We start from the raw sequence: 19,127 nt of genomic DNA, 5'->3' as shown, positions 1-19,127 counted from the left end.
GAGGGGGGTAGGGAGGGGAGGAGGGGGGAGGGAGGAAAGTCAATACTTTTAAAACTACTTTTTAAAAAGGCACTGGAGATGGAGCTCACTGTTAGAACCACTGTCTAGCACAGCAGTACAAGCTATGTGTATGTGTGTGCACATGTACAGATTTAGGGATATTCCTAAATCAGACTGTACAGTCTCAGTCTCTGTCTCTCTGTCTCTCTGTCTCTCCCCCCCCCCCCCCCCCCCCCCCCCCCCTCTCTCTCTCCAACCTTAGGTCAATCAGATCTCAGATCATCATCTCTGGGAAGATCAGGAGCCTGTGTTTTTCAAGGCACCCTGCCCCGTGCTCTACAATACAAGATCTGTGCTTTTCAGTCCCATCTCTTCTAGAAGACATTTTAGGGAATCAAGATGTATACCATGAGCACAGGTGTAGAGCAGAGCAGGGTTTGACTGTTTGGTAAAAGAAAGCAACATATACTTGGAGGGGACGGCTGGAATAACTCTCTCTATATTCCAAACAGATGAAGAAATTGATAAGACCAGGTTCATAGATTTTTCAGCAAAAGGGGAAGAGATAATGGTCTTTGAGAGGCTAGGACTCATGTATCCAATGGCTTGGCCTGAGAGACCTACTGATATCCAGGAGTCACTTACAAAAGCAGCTGATACCTTCATCACCAAACAGATTTTCTTCCTCTCACAAATTAAAGATTAGGGAATAATACGTAAATTTTTAGTTTAAAAAGTTCAGCCTGGTACAGTCTTCATTCATATCCTCTATTAAGGCAATTAGCCCTTATAGGGAATAACTGTGGACAGTTTTCTAATTCCGAAGTCTTTGTTCACTGACAAAAGGCGATAGGGAAAAAAAGAACTAGACTAAATGGGGCTGTATAAATACTTAGAATGTCAATATCCTAAGAACATTTTATTTGAACATAGCATGAGTTTTAATTTGGGGAAAAACATTAAATGCTTACAACCCAAGCTCAATTCCTTCTGTGTATGCAGCCTAGTACTTTTTGTCATCGTGGCCGGATCCAGGGTCATCTATGAGGGAAATTTAATTCAGAAAATGCCTACATGAGTTTGGCCCATGGGTAGTGAGTGGGGCATTTTCTTTATGGATGATTGACATAGGAGGGCCCAGCCCACAGTGGACAATGCCATCCCTGGACTCTATTGTCCTGGATTGTATAAAAAGAAAATCAAGCTGGTCATGGTGGCTCACACCTTTCATCCCAGCACCCAGCAGGCAGAGGCTGGCAGATCTCTGAGTTCAAGAGCAGTCTAGTCTATAGAGTGAGACCCAGGACAGCCAGGGCTGCACAGAAACCCTACCTCGAAAAAATGAAATACAAACAAACAAAGCAAACTGAGCAAGCCATGGGGAGGAAGCCAGTAAGCACTGCTTCTCCGTGGCCTCTGTTTCAGCTCCTGTCTCCAGTTCCTAGTTTGAGTTCCTGCCCTGACTGCCGTCAGAGCTATAAAATAAGTCTTTCCGGTTTGCTTTTGCACATGGTGTTTTAGCACAGCCATAGAAAACCCATGACTCCCTTTCCATTTAGTGCTGCACATACATCAGCCGCTTCCACACTGTGGTGCTTTCCTACTAAACTCCTAAAGTACCAGAGCTGCATCAGAATTATTTTTATATTCATACACTGGTTCAAAACATGTGGCACAAAATGAGAATTAGCAAGTGACAATACAGTGTAGAAATGCAAGACAATTTTGTCAAAAAGGGTGTTCTCAATGTTCTTTGTCCTTTGGTAGAACACTCTTCATAGAGACAATGAACAGGCCTCACTCTGCCCCACTCCCACCCTCCATTCCCAAGACAGGGTTTCTCTGTGTAGCCCTAGTTGTCCTAGAACTCACTCTGTAGACCAGGCTGGCCTTGAATTCAAGAGATGCCTGCCTCTGCCTCCTGAGTGCTGGGACTGAAGGTGTGCAGAGCCAACTGCTGGACAAGCATCATCTGTTCCAACAGCAATTACTGACTGCTCTTGCTCCACATGTATGAATACAAGGAATACCATTCACTGTACAACACATGCAACACTCGACCACCTTCTCATTTATGAACATAAAAGCAAAGCACATCTTTCCCAATTCTTACAGGTCGTCCTTTCTGCAGGGGCTTCTTTTCTTCAAATCTTTCTTGTTTCACTTGCGGTTGTCAGGACTACACTTAATAACAGCAGAGGTTACTGACAGAGGCAGACAATGAAGATTATAGTACTCTCTGACCCGAGCCATTTATAAGCCAGTAGTAATTAAATTCCTACCTCAAAAGTTTGTTCAAAATTTTGAAATTCCTGTAATCTTGCCTGAAATCCTTCTGCAAGTGCCCCACCTGCAACACAGGAAAAAAAAAATCCGATTTTATTTTTGTTTTGCTTTTGTGAGACAAGATCTCACTATGCAGCCCATGCTACCTTGAGTGATCATCCTGCCTTTGGGAAAGATTTTTTTAATCTAGTATAATAAACTTCCTTTACTCATGACACAGATACTACAAAACTCCTCATGGCTACTGGAAATGGCAGAATATAAAACCCTGTATTATGCTACGTGTGTTAGTTTGGTTACCTTCAATTGCTGTGATAAAACACCATAATCAAACCCAAGAGCATGGGGAGCAAATTTGGCTTACTTGTTCCTATCTCACACCATCATAAAGTTTATCTTCTACATACATACACAAAATTGATGTCCTTTTCATCTTATATAAGCATTTGCTATGCACTGAGGCCGTATCTTTTGAAGGTAGAGGTATACTGACATACTAGCACAGTTTTCTTTTTGCATCTTTGTAGCTTTGCAGATGTGTTCTTACTGTAGAATCTAACAAACTTTATTAAGTCAATCATTTCACCTAAAGGAAGTACTCTGTGGCCTGCACTGGGTGTAACTAACCTGCCTGCACCAGTGTGCACTCTCCACTTGGACCATTCTTCAGTACAGTAAGGGTTCTTGCTCAATATAGCTGTGCAATAACGTGCTAGCTGAGAAGACAGCAAGGCACTGTTTGAATACTGAACAAAAAGAAGCCTCCTGTTGCTTGGGATGAAGAGAGCGCTCATCACACTACTCATAACTGCATGATTTAACACTTGTAATATAGTAATACTGCACAGTTGAGCATGAGTTCCTGAAGCTACAGGTAAGCAGGGGACAGGATAAGATTTTTAGCACGCTATTGTCCTATTATGATCCATGTTTACATTAAAGAAGGAAATGCTCATTACTACATACCACCTTCTGGCATCCCCTGGGCTTTATGCTTTCTGGAGTTGAGAACTTCCTTGGCAGAAACAAAAAAGATCCGATTCCGAGCTTCCGAAGGACTCACAACCTTGAGCTCTTCTACCAAGAAGTGAAGGCATCTTTCCATGTGCTGTCTGCGCACCTGCAAGGAGCATGGGAATTTTAACAACTTAAAAGATAAAAAATAATAACCATCAGCCGTGGGTCTGTATACCAAACAGTGACTGTGCTACTGCAAACGAGCAATCTCAGCTACGGGCTTGGGACTTTAATACTTGGTACCCAGTTGGTGGCCCTGTTCAGGGAGGCTGAGGAGGTTTGGCCCTGCCAGACCAAGTGTCATTGGGGTGGACTTTGGGAAATCAAGATCTCCCCCAACACTCAGTTTGTTTTCTCTGCTTCATGCCTGAGCCCTCAGCTTCTTCTCCAGCTGCCACGCCTGCAGCCATGACAGACTTTTGCCCCTCTGGAACCAGAAGCCCAAATAAACTTTCTTCCATAAGCTGCTGTGGTAATACTCATACAGTGATACATATTAATTGTTCCCATATATGTATTAAATGCAGGAAATGTCAATAAATGAAGTCTTGATATCAGAAAATCTCTGCATAATAATCTTCCTTTTGATCATCAAATACTACACCCAAAAATTACAAAACATCACAGACAAGTATTAACACCTACTTAATTGAATGAGAAAAATTAATTTTATATTAAGGGTATAATACGCATAACTATAATATGCATAAAATAATATGCATATTAATAATAGTGGCAGGCATGCAACACCCAAGAAAACAGGTAGTGCTTTTAGCTTTTAGTTATTTTCCAAACTTCTTCAGTGAGGCTGTTAATACCTTTAAAATCAGGAAGTGCTACAATCGGAATGTAAAATAAAGCCACTGTCTTCATTTTAGATCAACACTTAGTCTATTTTTCTTAAGAACATGGAAACAGGGACTAGAGAATGGCTCCGTATTCAAGACCCTCGCTGCTTTCACAAGGACATAAAGTAGCTCACAACCAGTGCCTATAGCTAGCTGCAGGAGATCCAGTGCCCTCTGCTGGCCTCTCTGGGTACCCACATCAATGTACACATACCCCACACAGATATGTTCATAAGTATATAGAAAGAAAGCCAACTTTGGTGTCAAAAGTTTGTAATCCCAAGTAATCTTGGGGTAGAAGCAGAAGTTCAAGGTCTATCTTTGGCTATAAAGTTCAAGGCCAGCCTGGGATATTAAAAAACCCTGTTAGAGGGGAAAAGACCAGGCTGAAGATGCAACTACTTAGTGCTTACCTTGTAAGCATGAAACCCTGAATTTAGTCCCCAGTATCAGAAAAAAACAAAACAAAACAAAACCAAAAAGAATCTTTAACAACAAAAAAAAGCAGGCAGTGTATAGCACACCTTTAATTCCAGCACCCTGGAGGCAGAGGCAGGTAGATTTCTGAGTTTAAGGCCAGCCTGGTCTATAGAATGAGTTCCAGGACAGCTAGGGGTACACAGAGAAACCCTGTCTTGAAAAACAAACAAAAAAACTTTCAAATGAACATGGAAATTGGGGCTACAACATAGTTCAGTTAGTAGAATGTCTGCTTGGCAAACTTGAAACCCTGGATTTAATTCCCAGCACCGTTAATAAAGTAGGTTTGTTGACACATGCAAAGGATCACAGCACTCAGGAGGATGGAGGAAAGGACAGCTGAGAGTTCAAGGCCAGCTTAGACTACAGGGACAAAGTGTCTTACAACATAAATATACACACACACACACACACACACACACACACACACACACACACACACTTTAAGGTAACGAGAAATGCTGAGCTAGTGAGCTATTCTGCAAGGATGTCCAAATTCTGCATTTCCTTGAAGAGTAATGGTACAGGGGCTGGAGAGATGTCTCAGCAGTTAAGAGCACTGGCTGCTCTTCCAGAGGACCTGGATTCAATTCGAAGGAACCACATGATGGCCCACACCTGTTTTTAACTCCCGTTCCAGAACTTGTGACAACCTCACACAGACATTCATGCAGGCAGGAGACCGAGAGAGACGGAGGGGGAGGGGGAGGGGAGGGAGAGGGAGAGGGAACAGAGGGAGAAGAACAATGTTTCATGTTTATAAACCACACAACTAAAATCAGAAAAATACCAAAGAAAAGTAAATACATACTACTTATATAATGTGAAGGTTACTATTGACTAAACAGAGAACTAGGAGATAAGTGTCTATGAGGGTGTTGCTAGGGAAATGGGGAGTCAGCAAGGACAGGCCTGCTCATTTCCCACCCTCCCTGTTCTAGGCCACCCTGTGGTAAGCTGCTCTTTCTGTGATTCGCACTCTTACCACCAATTGGAGCCTTTGAAACCATGAGTCTCAACTATGTTGTAATAATAACAAAAAAAAATTGACTAACACATTTACCAAATGCCTTTGGGTGTACTGTTTTGAGACAGAATTTCACTACATAGGCTTGGCTAACCTAAAACTCACTTTTTTGACCAAGCAGGCCTTAAACTCAAGAGATCTACCTCCCTATGTCCTAGAGCAGTATTTCTCAATCTGTGGGTCATGGCTCCTTCGGAGTCACATATCGGATATCCTGCATATCAGACATTTACATTATGATTAATAACAATAGCAAAATTATATTTACGAAGCAGAACAAAATAATTTTATGGTCGGGGATCACCACACAACATAAGGAACTGTATTAAAGGGTTGCAGCATTAGGAAGGTTGAGAACCACTACTCTACAGTGTTGGGATTAAAATGCATGCACCACCACACCTGGCTCTTAAATGCCAGATTTTTTCTAAAGTAAGTGGAAGATATAGGCTTAGTATGTAAGAGATCCTAGGTTCAATCTCCAGCACCATGTAAACCAGGAGTCACATACCTGTGATCTCAGCACTAGGGAGGTATGCACAGGAGGATGGAAGGTTAAAAGCAAACCTCAGTCAGACAAGAGACTCCGTATCAAAATCAAAGCAAGAAACCAAAACAGAAAGAGGTCAAAGGCCGTGAGGAGCTCTGGGTGTCAGGTGTGCTCAGCTGTTCTACCTGCATTCTAAAGCAGGTGTGTGAGACTGGTGTGAATCCAGAGTCAGGCACTTATGATGCAGGTAGGCATGTTTCTGTTACAATGTATTTTATACTTTGATAAAAAGTTAAACATGGGGCTAGAGAGATGACTAAGAGGCTAAGAATACAGCTGTTCTTCCAGACGACCTGAGTCCAATGGTCAGCAGCCACGTGACCGCTCACAACTGCCTTACAACTCCAGCTCTACCAATGCCCTACTCTAGCCTCCCCTGGCATCAACCATGCAAGTGGGGCATACACAGAGGCAAAACATCCACATATGAAAACGTGAAACAGAAAAAGAAGCTTCAAGTTCTGAAACAAGTAGGAGCTTAGTATTTCAGATGCTGACCACAAACCCCTATAGGTTTTCTAAAACCATACTCATTTTTTTTTCTTTTCGTTTTTTCAGTCTTGTATAGCTCAGATAGCCTCAAAATATTGCTTACTACACAACTCATGTTGGTTTTGAACTCCTGATCCTTTTGCCTACACCTCGAGTCTGGGATTAGAGTGTGTATCATGAGGGATAGCTATATTCGTGTTATTTTCACTTTCACAATCAGAGATTCACTTCTCAAGACACTCTCTGAGGTCTACTGTTTTCTCAGACAACAATGTACATGACTGCAGTTCAAAACAAAGGGAGAAAAACTTACATCCTCCATATATTCCGGCTCTGAAGCAGAAGCATCCCAACGATTATTCAGAATAAAAATGTTTGGCTTGGAGAGCCGCTCATTCACCTTATGGAAAAAATGTTTCTCCTGAAAAATACCAAAACAACACTTTAAAAAATATTTTCTATTTACATGTATACCGAACCATTTAAAGCACAGTGATCCAAGAAAAAGGACCCTCCAACCCCTGAGAACACTTACCCTTCCCTCAGAAACCAAAACATAAAGAGCAGGTTTCCTACTCTTGTCAGGCTCTCTTGAATTTCAACTAATACTAACGACTGTTTGATAATAACCCCAAGTGTTACAAGTTACTTTAAATCATTTTTAAGGGTTAGCTAAGTTACTGGTTGTGGTTGGGGAACACCATCAGTCCAAGGTAGAGAAAAGCAGCTCTCTGTGTGAGTTCGAAGCTATTCTACACAGTTAGCTTCAGACAAGCCAGAGCTACATAGTGAGACCCTGTGTTAACAATAACAAAAGTTAGGTAATTAGCAATGTAAGATACTTGTTCAAACTCTAGTAACAGCACAAATATTCTATGGGCTACCTCTAGGCCTTTTCGCTTAGTCCAAGTGAAGTGTATTATATAAATACTGTGAAGTAAATGTCATGTCTGCTCAGGACAAAGACATAGCATAGCTAGCTGAAACAGGTAAAGCTCCGTGAAGGAAGCAACTGGTGATAATGGGGTCTCACGCAGCCCAAGCCTGCCCTGAGCTTACTATGTAGACAGATGACCTTGAATACCTCTATATCCAAGTGTTGAGATTACAGACATGTAACTACACTTGGCTTACTATGGATTTCTGAAAGAGGAAAAGTTCAGAATCGGACAAACTGCATGTACAAAGTAGCATCACTAGGACAGGGGTGTGGCTCAGAGACAGTGCCTGCCTTACACATGTATAGCTGAGTTTGATTCCTAATATCAGAGAGAAAACAAACGAGAACAGTATAAATAGAGATTCCAAAGTCAGAATGAGGCTGAGAAATCTACTCATCAAGGAGAGCCCTGAGGCAGTGAAGTCCTCCGTGAGTGCTGTTTGACATAGGCCTCAGACACAGAGGAAAATGGAAACGTCTCCTCCAGGCCAGGCTCAGGAAAACAACAAGGCCTTTCTAAGGTCCATGTGGGGATGCTGATACTGTACAGAAATGTCTACCATAGCTTTTCCCCCAAATATGTACAACCTGAAGACTGCTTCCACCCTGAGATTGCTACTAAACCTGTCTCCTTGTTGAGCTGTCCTAACTGTGCCCCTTTATCTATCTACAATAACCTAGCTCCTTATTCAGCTGTCTGCAGTCACTCTGCCTCTGTATTACACATACATAATAGACACACTGAGAACCCAGAGGGCTGTGGTTTCTCCATCAGAAAACCCAGCCCTTCCAATCCTAGCCTTTCTATCTTTTATCTGTTTGTCTGTTCTTTATTACATAGTCCTAGTCAGATCCTAGTCAGATCCATCCCTAGACACTGTGCAAGGCCTTGACTTAGCCATCACCCAAATGATGGCAGTCCTCTATAATACCTCAAACACTTGGGCAGTTTCTCACAGAACAAGGTTACAAGCACTTCCAGAATTACAACAGAAGCCTGGTGTTTGTAATAGTGAGACTCTAAAAACAAAACAGGCCTCAATGGTGACACCTTGGCTACAATGGCACTCAGTCACTCAGACACTTTTGGTGAATAATAATTTTTAATAGCATGTTACTGTTTTGTATACTAGATATCTAAACTCTGAATATTTATTTGAAATGAATCTGGTCATTCTGGATAAAGAACATTCCAACTCAGGGTAAACACACATAAGCTTAAACCTACAGTGCATCAAGCTGGGAAAGGATGGGAACTTGCAGAGAAAAAGCTCTGCCTGACGCATGACAGAGAGGCAGGAGGAGGGATGGTTTAGATTTTATTGAAGACTAGTAAGTAAACACCTTAACAACCTTAGTGCCTGTGTTCTTCCAGGCAAACATACGCAGAGTGAGTGTCAGTATCACACTTTTATCACCTTAAACCCACAAACACTTACTAGAAGCTAAATCTATTGAGCCCCAGATTGCTACTGAAACCAGTAAACACTATAGCAAGCCAGAAAGAGCCCTCAGCCCTCTGGTCTCAGTTTCTTCCTAGTTCATCACTTGACAGTCCCTCACTTCACAGAACTAAACTGGACAACCAAGCATAGCAAGAGTAAATCCTACCGTGTTCATCAGTGTTGATTCTGAGTTTGCAACCAAAACAAAGACATCAGCATCAAGGCAGAACTTATCAATCCAGGTGTCCAACTCTGTGGTGACATCTGTACCTGGGCTAATTGGAAGGAAGCAACATTGCACCATATAATGCATGTTAAAAAACAAATTTGGGCTACAGATATAAAAACAAAACAAAAAATTTTTCTATCATTTCGAGTCTAAAAGGCAGAATTTTTCTTATTCATCAATCCAATGTCTAGAAAATGTTAATGTTTTCGACAAAATGAGAAAAATAAATTAATACTTCAATCTTTCAAATTTTGATTCCTGAAACTAGGAAAAAAGTACCAATGATAAAAACAGATGAGGTAAATAACAATAAATTGTTCCAATCAGCTATACTCAGTACAGTTTAGAGATGAAACTTGGAAGCACATCTTAAAAAAAGAAACAAAACAACATCAACAACAACAAAACATCTGGGGCCAGGCATGGTGAAGCACACCTTTAATCCCAGCACTCAGGAAGCAAAGGCAGACAAATTTCTGTGAGTTCGAGACCAGCTTGATCTATACAGTGAGTTTCAGGACAACAAGCAGAGCTATACAGAAACCCTGTCTCAAAACAAAACAAAACAAACAAAAACATCAAAACTGAATAGTTTTGACAGAACATTACATTTTTAACTGAGGAAACAAAAAGCAAACCAAAAATGTTGGAATCCTTTAAATACCATATGTAAGGAAAATATTCAACTGATATATACTACTTTGTCAAGCACTGATAAGATGATTTTAAAATACACCATGGAAGCTGAGGCTGCAGCTCAGGGCAGAATAGCTGCATAGCAAGCAAAAGCATTCAACATCCAATGCCACAACTAAATAAGTAAAATTTAAGCCACATAAAAATGTGTACTAATGAAAGCAATGGAAAAATTCCAAAAGCACTCCATTAACTTCAGAAAATGAAATCCTCCTCGATTCCCCAGCTACATGAGAGGAAGCAGGAGCAGAGGCCAGGAGTCCCCCCTACTTCCCAACACAGGTATAGACTGCCTCCTGCTCCTGCTGACTGCTGCCCTGGCCGCAACACCTTCTCTGTCATGATGAACTAAACCTTTCCTCCCTCAAACTGCTTTCTGTCAGGTACTTGATCACAGAAGTGTGATAAACAGCACTATTCTACTTAGTAAGACCAAAGAAAACACAATTCTGATGTAAATTTACCTGTCTACTAAAACCAGGTCATCTCTCAAGAGGGCACATTTTGCTTTGGGCCAAAACACATGCACGAGACAGCCAGCTTTTAAGTCTTTATCCATATGGAGGGCATGGGCCAGCTGATTAACAGTCTAAAGTAAGAAAGAAAGAAAGGTAGGTTCAATTAAAAATTAAAAATACAATGGTTTGCCACAACATCTACCTGATTTTAACGCAAACTAGTGCTAATTGTAGCCCAGGCTGGTCTTGCTCTCAGCATCTTATCTCTGTGTCTTTAGTGCTGGGATTTACAGGTGTGTACCACTAAGCCCACCTGAACAACAGCCACTTTTGCAAAACTAAAAGTTGAACTTCAAATGGTTTGAAATAAAACCACCTGAACAATCTTCAGAAATATGAGGGTATATATACATTGAAAAAATATATATATACATACACACACACACACACACACATATATATCATATGTGTGCCTGGTTACCCTCAAGGGCCAGAAAAGGGTATCAGATACCCTTGAACTGGAGTTACAGATGGCTGTGAGCTGAGAGCTGTTATACGGGAGCTGGGACTCAAACACAGGTCCTCTGCCAGAGCAGCTAGCACTCTTTATCAATGGGCCATCTCTTCAGGCCCAAGACACCTGGGTTTTACAACAACCAAATAGAAAAAAAATCTTCTTAGGAAGTTTCCTCATACCAGCTACAAAACAATTAGGGTTTGGAAACAAAAACATCAAACAAATAGAATAGCAGTAACAGCCCAATGGCCCTCCTGATGGGTACTATTCATAGTAAAGAAGGAGTCCTAGAGTCTGCTGCTTTCGAAAACTTGTATTTTCTGGTTCTTCTGAAATGAGAGTGTACTGCTAGTTATAACAGGGGGAACTCATCTAGAAGAAATGTTTCTAAAACCAATATAAATATCCTGTTGAAGTAAGAGACATCAATTCAAATACCACCACCCCTTTTTTTTGAGACAAGCTTTCACTCTAGTCCAGACTGGCTCAAACTCATGACTATCCTCAGGCTTCAGGTCCTTGAGGTGCTAAGATCAGTTGTGTGGCACCACACTCAAATCTGTGAGGAAGAGCCAAATCTGTCTTTCAAGAAAGAATTTTTTTGTTTCTTGACAGACAGCTATTCACAAAAACCTTCTTGAAACCCCTATCATTTAAATCCCAAACCATTTCTATTTTTCAAGCTACAGTCTCAAGCATATTAACTTATAAAACCAATGTACATATTTAATGTAACTCATATATGTGTTAAATAAACAGCACAAGAGGCTTAAAGCAAAATTAGAAAATAAGTTAAGGAAGGCCATGGCTCACACACCACCACAGTCGTTACTAAGAGCATCTATTAGAGCTGGGAACGTGGCTCTGTTGGTATTGTGGTACCTGGCCTCATGCTCTGTCCCTAGCACTGCATACACATAATGTGATGACACGTCTCTTTTGTAATTGTGGCATTTGGGAAGTAGAAAGGTCACACTTGGCTACATAGCTAGTTCAAGGCCAGCTCTTGACTACATGTGAACCTTTCTTTAAAAAAAAAAAAAAAAAAGAATTAAAAGGCAGAGCTGGAGAGATGGCTTGGTGGTTAAGAGGATTGGCTGCTCCTCCAGAGGACCTGCATTTACTTCCAAGGAACCACCACCCACTCCAATCCCAGGGGGCATCACCCTCTTCTGGCTTCAACAGGCAGCAACACCTATTTGATACATATACATACAGGCAGAAATACCCAGACACCAAAAAATCAGGGGCTTAGAGAAAGTCTACTTACCAAATGTACTCAAGAGTCTTGAATGAGGCTAAAGCAAATGTCTCGTGGTAGTGTTTTTTTAAATATACTTTTTATGTGCATGGGTGTTTTGTCTGTATGTTTTTCTGGTGCACCACTTGCATACTTGATGCTCTGCTAAGAATGGAACCTGGGTCCCTTGAAAGGGCAGCCAGTGATCTTAAACACAAAACTGTCTCTCTAAGCCCCTATTTATTTGTTATTAATATGGCTTGTTTTAATAAACATTTTGATAGATTTATAAACCTATACAGCAATCTTAGTACAGGATTTTATGATCATAAAGACTGGGCACTGGCTGAATGAACACAAGGCTCCTGGGTTAGCTCCCCAGCACCACAAACAAACAAAAATTAAGGAAGTAAGACACAGGGTCGCCAGGCAGTGGTGGCGCACGTCTTTAATCCCAGCACTTGGAAGGCAGAGGCAGGTCGATTTTTGAGTTCAAGGCCAGCCTGGTCTACAGAGTGAGTTTCAGGATAGCCAGGGCTACACGGAGAAACCCTGTCTCGAAAGAAAAAACAAAAAACAAAAAAAAAAAAAAGGAGGAAGGGGGGGGGGGAGGGAGGGGGCTGGGAAGATGGTTCCGCAGTCAAGAGTGGGTACTGCTCTGGCAGAAGACCCGAGTTTGCTTCCCAGCACCCACCCTGGTATGTCTCACAGCTGCTTTTAACTCCAGCTGTCTTCTGGCCTCCTCCAGCAATGGCTCATGTGCACATATCCCCCTATTTTCACCATCGCTGACACCTCTCGGTGAGTGTACATGCAGACATGTGGACACACACATGCACACTTAAAAATAAAACGAAATTGATGGCTCAGCAGTTTAGAGTGCTTGGTGCTCTTACAGAGGATCAGGTTTTGATTTCTATCACCTACATGGTGGCTAACAACCATCTAACTCCAATTCCACAGGATTTGAAGCCCTCTTCAAGCCTCCATGGCACCAGGCACACACATGGTGCACACGCATATGTGTAAGCAAAACACTCATATATAAAGTAAAATGTAATAGGAGGTTTAAGCCATTTGTCTTGTTTTATGACAAGGTCTCACCATGTAGGCTGGCCTGGAACTCACAGAGACCGCCTGCCCTGAAGTAGTCCACCACTGTGTCCATGGCTTGGCTTGGTTTAAGGTGTGAGTTATTTTAAGTGTTCAAAATACAGAATACTAAGTGTAAGGAGGCAAGTACTCAATGAGGTATGAGCTGTTCCAGTTGTGACAGTAAAATATTGTGCAGGAGTAGAGGTTTATTACCTTAAAGGAACCACTCCTGGGGGTCATTTCAGTTAGGGAGCAGGGGAGGGAGACAATGTTAAAGAAAGAGAACTTGAAGCAGAGAGCATAGATCAGGAAAAAATGAGAGATCATGTCCATAAAGTATCACATAGCAATTTTTCCCAAGATTCACATAATTCACTACAAATAAATCAAATTTGAATTTGGTAAACTTAACTACAAAGTATTGATGCCTGTGGTTGTTTGAATGAGAAGAGCCTTTATCGGCTCCTATATACGAATGCTTGTCCCACAGTTGGTGGACCTGTCAGGGAAGAGTTAGGAATGTGGCTCAGGCACCCTTGCTACCATGTGTAAGGACTCAAATCACTACTCGTCCCAGTCTCAAAAATCCACATTTAATCATGGATGTGCTTAGTAACCTTTCCTAAAGTGAAAGAATTTAAGCTTTTAAAAGGACAAAGGCCAGGCATGGTGGTGCATATCTTTATATCTCAGCATTAAGGGGGCAGAAGGAGGCAAATCTCTGTGAGTTCAAGACCAGTATGGTCTACATGGAGGTTTTAAGCCAGAAATAGCAACATAGTGAGACACTGTCTCAAAAGAAAAGAAAAAAAAAAAGACAAAGTTAAGATTAAAAAGCAACTTTCTAATAATAATCTATTTTTACTAAATCTCAATTTCTAGAGAAAACTCTTAATTTGGGTGCTAGAGAGATGGTTTGGTGTTAAGAGCACCGACTGTTCTTCTAGAACTGCCCTGCAGTTCAGTTCCTAGCACCCGTACAGCAGCTCACAACTGTCTCTAACTTCAGTTCCAGGGGATCCAATGCCCTCTTCTGGCCTTCAATAGCACTGCGTGCATGTGGTGGACACACATGCAGGCAAAACACTCATACACATAAAATAAAAAAATTTTAAAAAAGGACCTTACTTATTATATTTTTATTTAAAATTAAAGACAGGACTAATGGCAGAGTTCACCTAACATATATCAGGCCCTGAGTTCTATCCTCCTACATCCCTAGTAAAAACAAGTTAACAATTTTATACTTCCAGTAATTTAGCTCTCAGAAAAACATTTTCAGAACTCAAAATATTAGCAATGCCTTTGCAAGATGTCAAAGTAAGTATCACTAGTTCTTCCATGTCTATCCAAGTGGACATTCTACAGAAATTTTACAATTATAGATATCTGCAGGTGCATTATGGGTTGGGCAGTATACCTTCACACTTTTCTTTTCATCTGACCCTTCAGTCATAAGGTAGGCTTTATCTCCATCAGTCCCCTCGACACTCAGGAAGCAGTTGGTTGTATGACCAATCCCGCTGGGGAGGACTTTATCCCACAGCATTGCATTGATGACAGAGCTCTTGCCACTACTTGTCCTAAGGAACAAGCAAAAACAAGGAGTAAAAACACTCGCCACTGGGCTCAAACCAACATTTTCATAGTGTTTGGTTTCACAGACAGCACTTTTTAAAACAAGACGATCTCAACCCGTGCATCATGGAGTACACCTGTAATCTGGCACTTGGGAGGAGGAGACAGGACCATCAGGAGTTCAGCTACACAGACAGAGTAAAGTAAAACACAAACAGGTAAAGAAGAAAGATGAGCACTGTTAAATATTAGCAATGTACATTTAGAGGAAATAAAGTACCAGAAAAAACTTTCCTTTAGCTTTCGTTGCTTTCTTTTTGTGGCAATCTGAAAACAAACATCAAAATTTTTTGGTATTTTTCTATTGCAAGTCTAATGTCTCATTTTCAATCTGGGCTGGATGGCAATTGCTTCACAAGTGACGCTGGGTGGCTTCCAGGGCTGAACATAAAAGGCAAGGCAGCTCTTTCCTGTTTCCTGGGTCACATGCACTGGGAATCTTGCCACAGAAGAGGTCAACTTCACTGACTGCCGTGCTACACTTAAGTCCAGCTGATGGGAGGTCTGGCAAGGTGGCCAGTTGAGTCTCCAAGTACTCCAGCCCACCTGGCTGCACCAGACATGTGAGTGAAGACATCAAACAATTCCGCCCCTCCAGTGTTGAGTGACCTCTATCTTCAGGGACAAAGACAAGTTGTCTCCACTGTGTCCTGTCTGAACTAAATCAGTGTGTACAACGTAACAAATGTGTTTAATTGTCTGGGTTCTAAACAATTTCTTATGAATGCACAGCAATCAATACATTTCTGAAACCCAAGGAACATCTCTCGTCCCCGTCAGAGATTGACTTCCAATCAGGCCACTCAATTCTCAGAAGCTAATTGGAGCCTTTTGCTCTGCTAGAAAACAGTATCTTCTTTCAAAGATGCACACTTTCACTTCATGGAAATCGCTCCCAATCTGCCCAGGAAGTAGCCAGGAATGATCATAACTACCTTACTCACTACAGCAGTGGCTCCTGATGACAGTATACCATAACCTACAAGAATGCTTTTGACCTTCCTTTAAGAGTAACTTTTTGAAGCTGAAGATGGCTCAATAGTAATGAGCACTGGCTACGCTTTCAGAGGACCTGGGTTCAGTTCCTAATACCTACACAGTTCCAATGGATCGCACACTGTTGTCTGACCTTCAGAGGCACTGCATGTATATGATACACATACATGCAGATAAAATATGATACACAAAAAAAGAAAATGAATTTAAAAAAAATACAATACTTTTTTTCCTGAAAGACCAACCCTCTCCTCTGATTACTTTGTACAGCAGCAATTCTAAAGACGAGTTTGGGTCTCCCAGCCCCATTAGCATCTGGGAAAGTACCAATGATGCCAAGTCCCCTGGCACATTATAACCATAGAATCAGAATTTAAAGTTACACCCAAGCGCAATCAGTCCTCCCCTTACCTGACAGTACTGAGATCACGGGTATGTACCACCATGTGTGAATCCGTTCAAGTGTTTTCATAAAGCTTTCTCTCCAGCCACCAGCCACCCACCTCCTGGGGACTCAAATTTTCTCACTCTCAAATCATTTAATGACCAGCCCTAACCTACCTAAAATTATCTAAGGGCTGCCCTAACTCACTTAGGCTCATTAGCATAAATTCAGGTATGATCAAAGGAGCTCATTATAAATAATAAAAGCTATTTCTAACTCAGGAAATCCTAAGGATTTTAGCAAGCCTGTGATAAAAAGGGACAATACCAAATACACTTCTGTTCTATCCCAACCACTCTTGGTTTTCCTGACCTGTTCTCACCAACTTATCATTCTGTCTTTTCCCTGTGAACTGTCTCATCAACTCCCCAGATCTCAATCAGCAATAGCTTCTAAACTTCCTAGAATTTACCTAGGTTGCAATCTAAATTATTCAACTTGGCATTTTGGGACTTTATCTGGATGCCTAATAAGCACCAATAATACACATCTACATCATGTGAACACAAATATCTGTTCATAAATCTACCATAATGAGTGACACTCAACCAAGTAATTTGTAATTCTTACCTTTCTAATTAATCTCTAGGCTACCCCAATTATTTTTACTTATGTGTATGTCTGTGTGTCTGCTTATCTGTATGTGTGCCTTGTGCATGTGCTGCTCATAAAAGTTGGAACAGGGCATTAGATTCCCTGAAAGTGGAGTTAGAGGGAATTGAACTCTAGTTCTCTTCAAGAACAGCGAGTGGTCCTAATCACTGAGCCATCTCTCCTGCTCCCGGTTACTCTCTAACCTCACAAGCTGGGCTCTTCAAATTTCTGTCTGCTCCCTCCTATTCCATCCCATCTGTCCTCTGTATTCCATGCCAACACTTTAACTGCTAACTGTAAATCCTCTCAGTGTACTTTTCAAAACGTAAAGTATACAGAACGTTCCATGCTCTGTGAGAGCTGTGGCAAATAGGACTACTTCTCTTCCCTTGTCTTGCTAATGTTCCCGAGTGTCTCAAACTCAAAGTATCGTTCTCTGAGCACATTAACGATTCCCTCTCCCTTCCCATTTACCACTCTCTGCAAGAAATGGGCTTCGAGGCAGCTCATATCCAACGCTAATACTCCTTAGCTTATGATGTTTACAGGCTAATAAACCCACAGCAAGTTAAAAATATGCTGGTGAAATACAAATGTACCTGACTTCCCCAACAGTACAGCTGAGTGATCGTATGGCTGACTAGGAACTGTGGCTCCCAGCCACATCCTAAGTACATCTTCTACTGCATAGGAGTGTACACTACTTCTGCAGCATCATGCATGGGCAGGGAGTGAAGTCAGCACTGCAAGTCAGGGACCATCTGCTCTCATCTCTTAGTCTCAAAAAAGACATCAGTTACCACCATCTAGAGGTCTCTTCTCACTCCCTCACCCTAATCTTAGGTGGAGGCTATTTCATGGGGCTACCTCTTTCTGAAGTCTTGTGTAAGACCCCAAGAATATTGTGCTAAGTAATTCAAATAGTAAAACAAAATAATAAAACGTTGTGAGAGGCTTAGAGAGTCTTAAACAGGATACTTTAAGAATGGAATTGGTTAGGGATGAAGCCGTGCAATACAACGCCTGCCAAGCACACAATACAACCTGGTCCAATCCCTACCTAGCACCACAATACTACTACTACTTACTAGAAACAAAAATGAACCCAACACAGAAGAACCAGTTCATGGTCCCCTTTGGCTACTCTGTCTCAAAAAAGCAGAGTAACAAATAGCAAATGAGAAGGAATCTTTAGGATGCAGAAGTCAGGAAAGCCTTCTGAGGTAACAACTGACAGGAGATATGAAGAACGATATAGGCAACTGCAAAGGCTGTAAGATGAGAAACAGCTTGGTTCCATGACATGAGTTTAGTAAATAAACACCACTACTGGTTAGATACTTGTCTCTGTCCCCAGGGGTGAACACAGCACTCAGTGAGCAAGAAACTAGTAACTGTTTTTCTTCTGCAGTGATGAGGATCAATCCAGGGTCAGGTACACTAGGCAGTTTTTTTTTTTAATCATAGGTCACATCTCCAGCCCAACACCTGAGGGTTACATGAATAGATCAGATGTGACGAAGATCACTTGATCACCTGGACACAATGACATACAGTACTCCCTGCTTTCCTCTGGGAATCACGAGTTGAGTCTTCTAGAAGATACATATATTAATTGACGTACAGTTGTACATGTCTTTAATTCAAACACTCCACTCAGGAGGCAGAGGCAGGCAGATCTCTGTAAGTTCAAGGACAGTCTGGTCTATGTCAATAGTCCCAGGACAGTCAAGGATACACAGTAAGACTCTGTTTCAGGAAAATTAAAATAAAATAATCAATATGAACCTAGAACAATAACTCACAACCTAGATATGATGGCACAAACTTGTAGGATCAGGATTCAAAGCTAGCCCCAGCTATATAGCAAACTGGAGCCCAGCCTGTGCTACATGAAACCTTGCCTATCTCAAAAAGAAAAAACAGGAAAAAAAATCATAAATCATGTTCTTTATTACTCATTCCTCATCTTTCTAACCAGCTAAAAGCCAATCCTTGGTCAAGTGGTAGTGGTACAGGCTTTTAATCCCAGCACTCAGCAGGCAGATCTCTGAGTTCAAGGTCAGCCTGGTCTACAGAGTGAGTTACGGGACAACTAGAGCTACACAGAGAAACCATTTCAAAAAACAAGAAA

General features: G+C 41.5%; 1 protein-coding gene across 1 annotated transcript in view; it reads right to left on the bottom strand.

Moving 5' to 3' along the window:
- Positions 1-19,127, bottom strand: part of Mfn1 (mitofusin 1) — a 44,835-nt gene that overhangs the window by 20,771 nt on the left and 4,937 nt on the right. The window contains exons 4-9 of the mRNA XM_028763430.1: positions 14,741-14,903; positions 10,475-10,599; positions 9,252-9,360; positions 7,014-7,121; positions 3,253-3,406; positions 2,283-2,350 (exon numbers count right to left, since the gene is read on the bottom strand). Coding sequence (XP_028619263.1) covers positions 2,283-2,350; positions 3,253-3,406; positions 7,014-7,121; positions 9,252-9,360; positions 10,475-10,599; positions 14,741-14,903 — 727 coding nt within the window. The remainder of the gene's footprint in view (positions 1-2,282; positions 2,351-3,252; positions 3,407-7,013; positions 7,122-9,251; positions 9,361-10,474; positions 10,600-14,740; positions 14,904-19,127) is intronic.

This window comes from Grammomys surdaster, unplaced genomic scaffold, assembly GCF_004785775.1.
Source record: "Grammomys surdaster isolate TR1022 unplaced genomic scaffold, NIH_TR_1.0 62, whole genome shotgun sequence".
In the NCBI taxonomy this organism is placed as follows: domain Eukaryota; kingdom Metazoa; phylum Chordata; class Mammalia; order Rodentia; family Muridae; genus Grammomys; species Grammomys surdaster.
The sequence above is the reverse complement of the archived record's forward strand: the minus strand, read 5'-3'. Positions and strand labels throughout refer to the sequence as shown.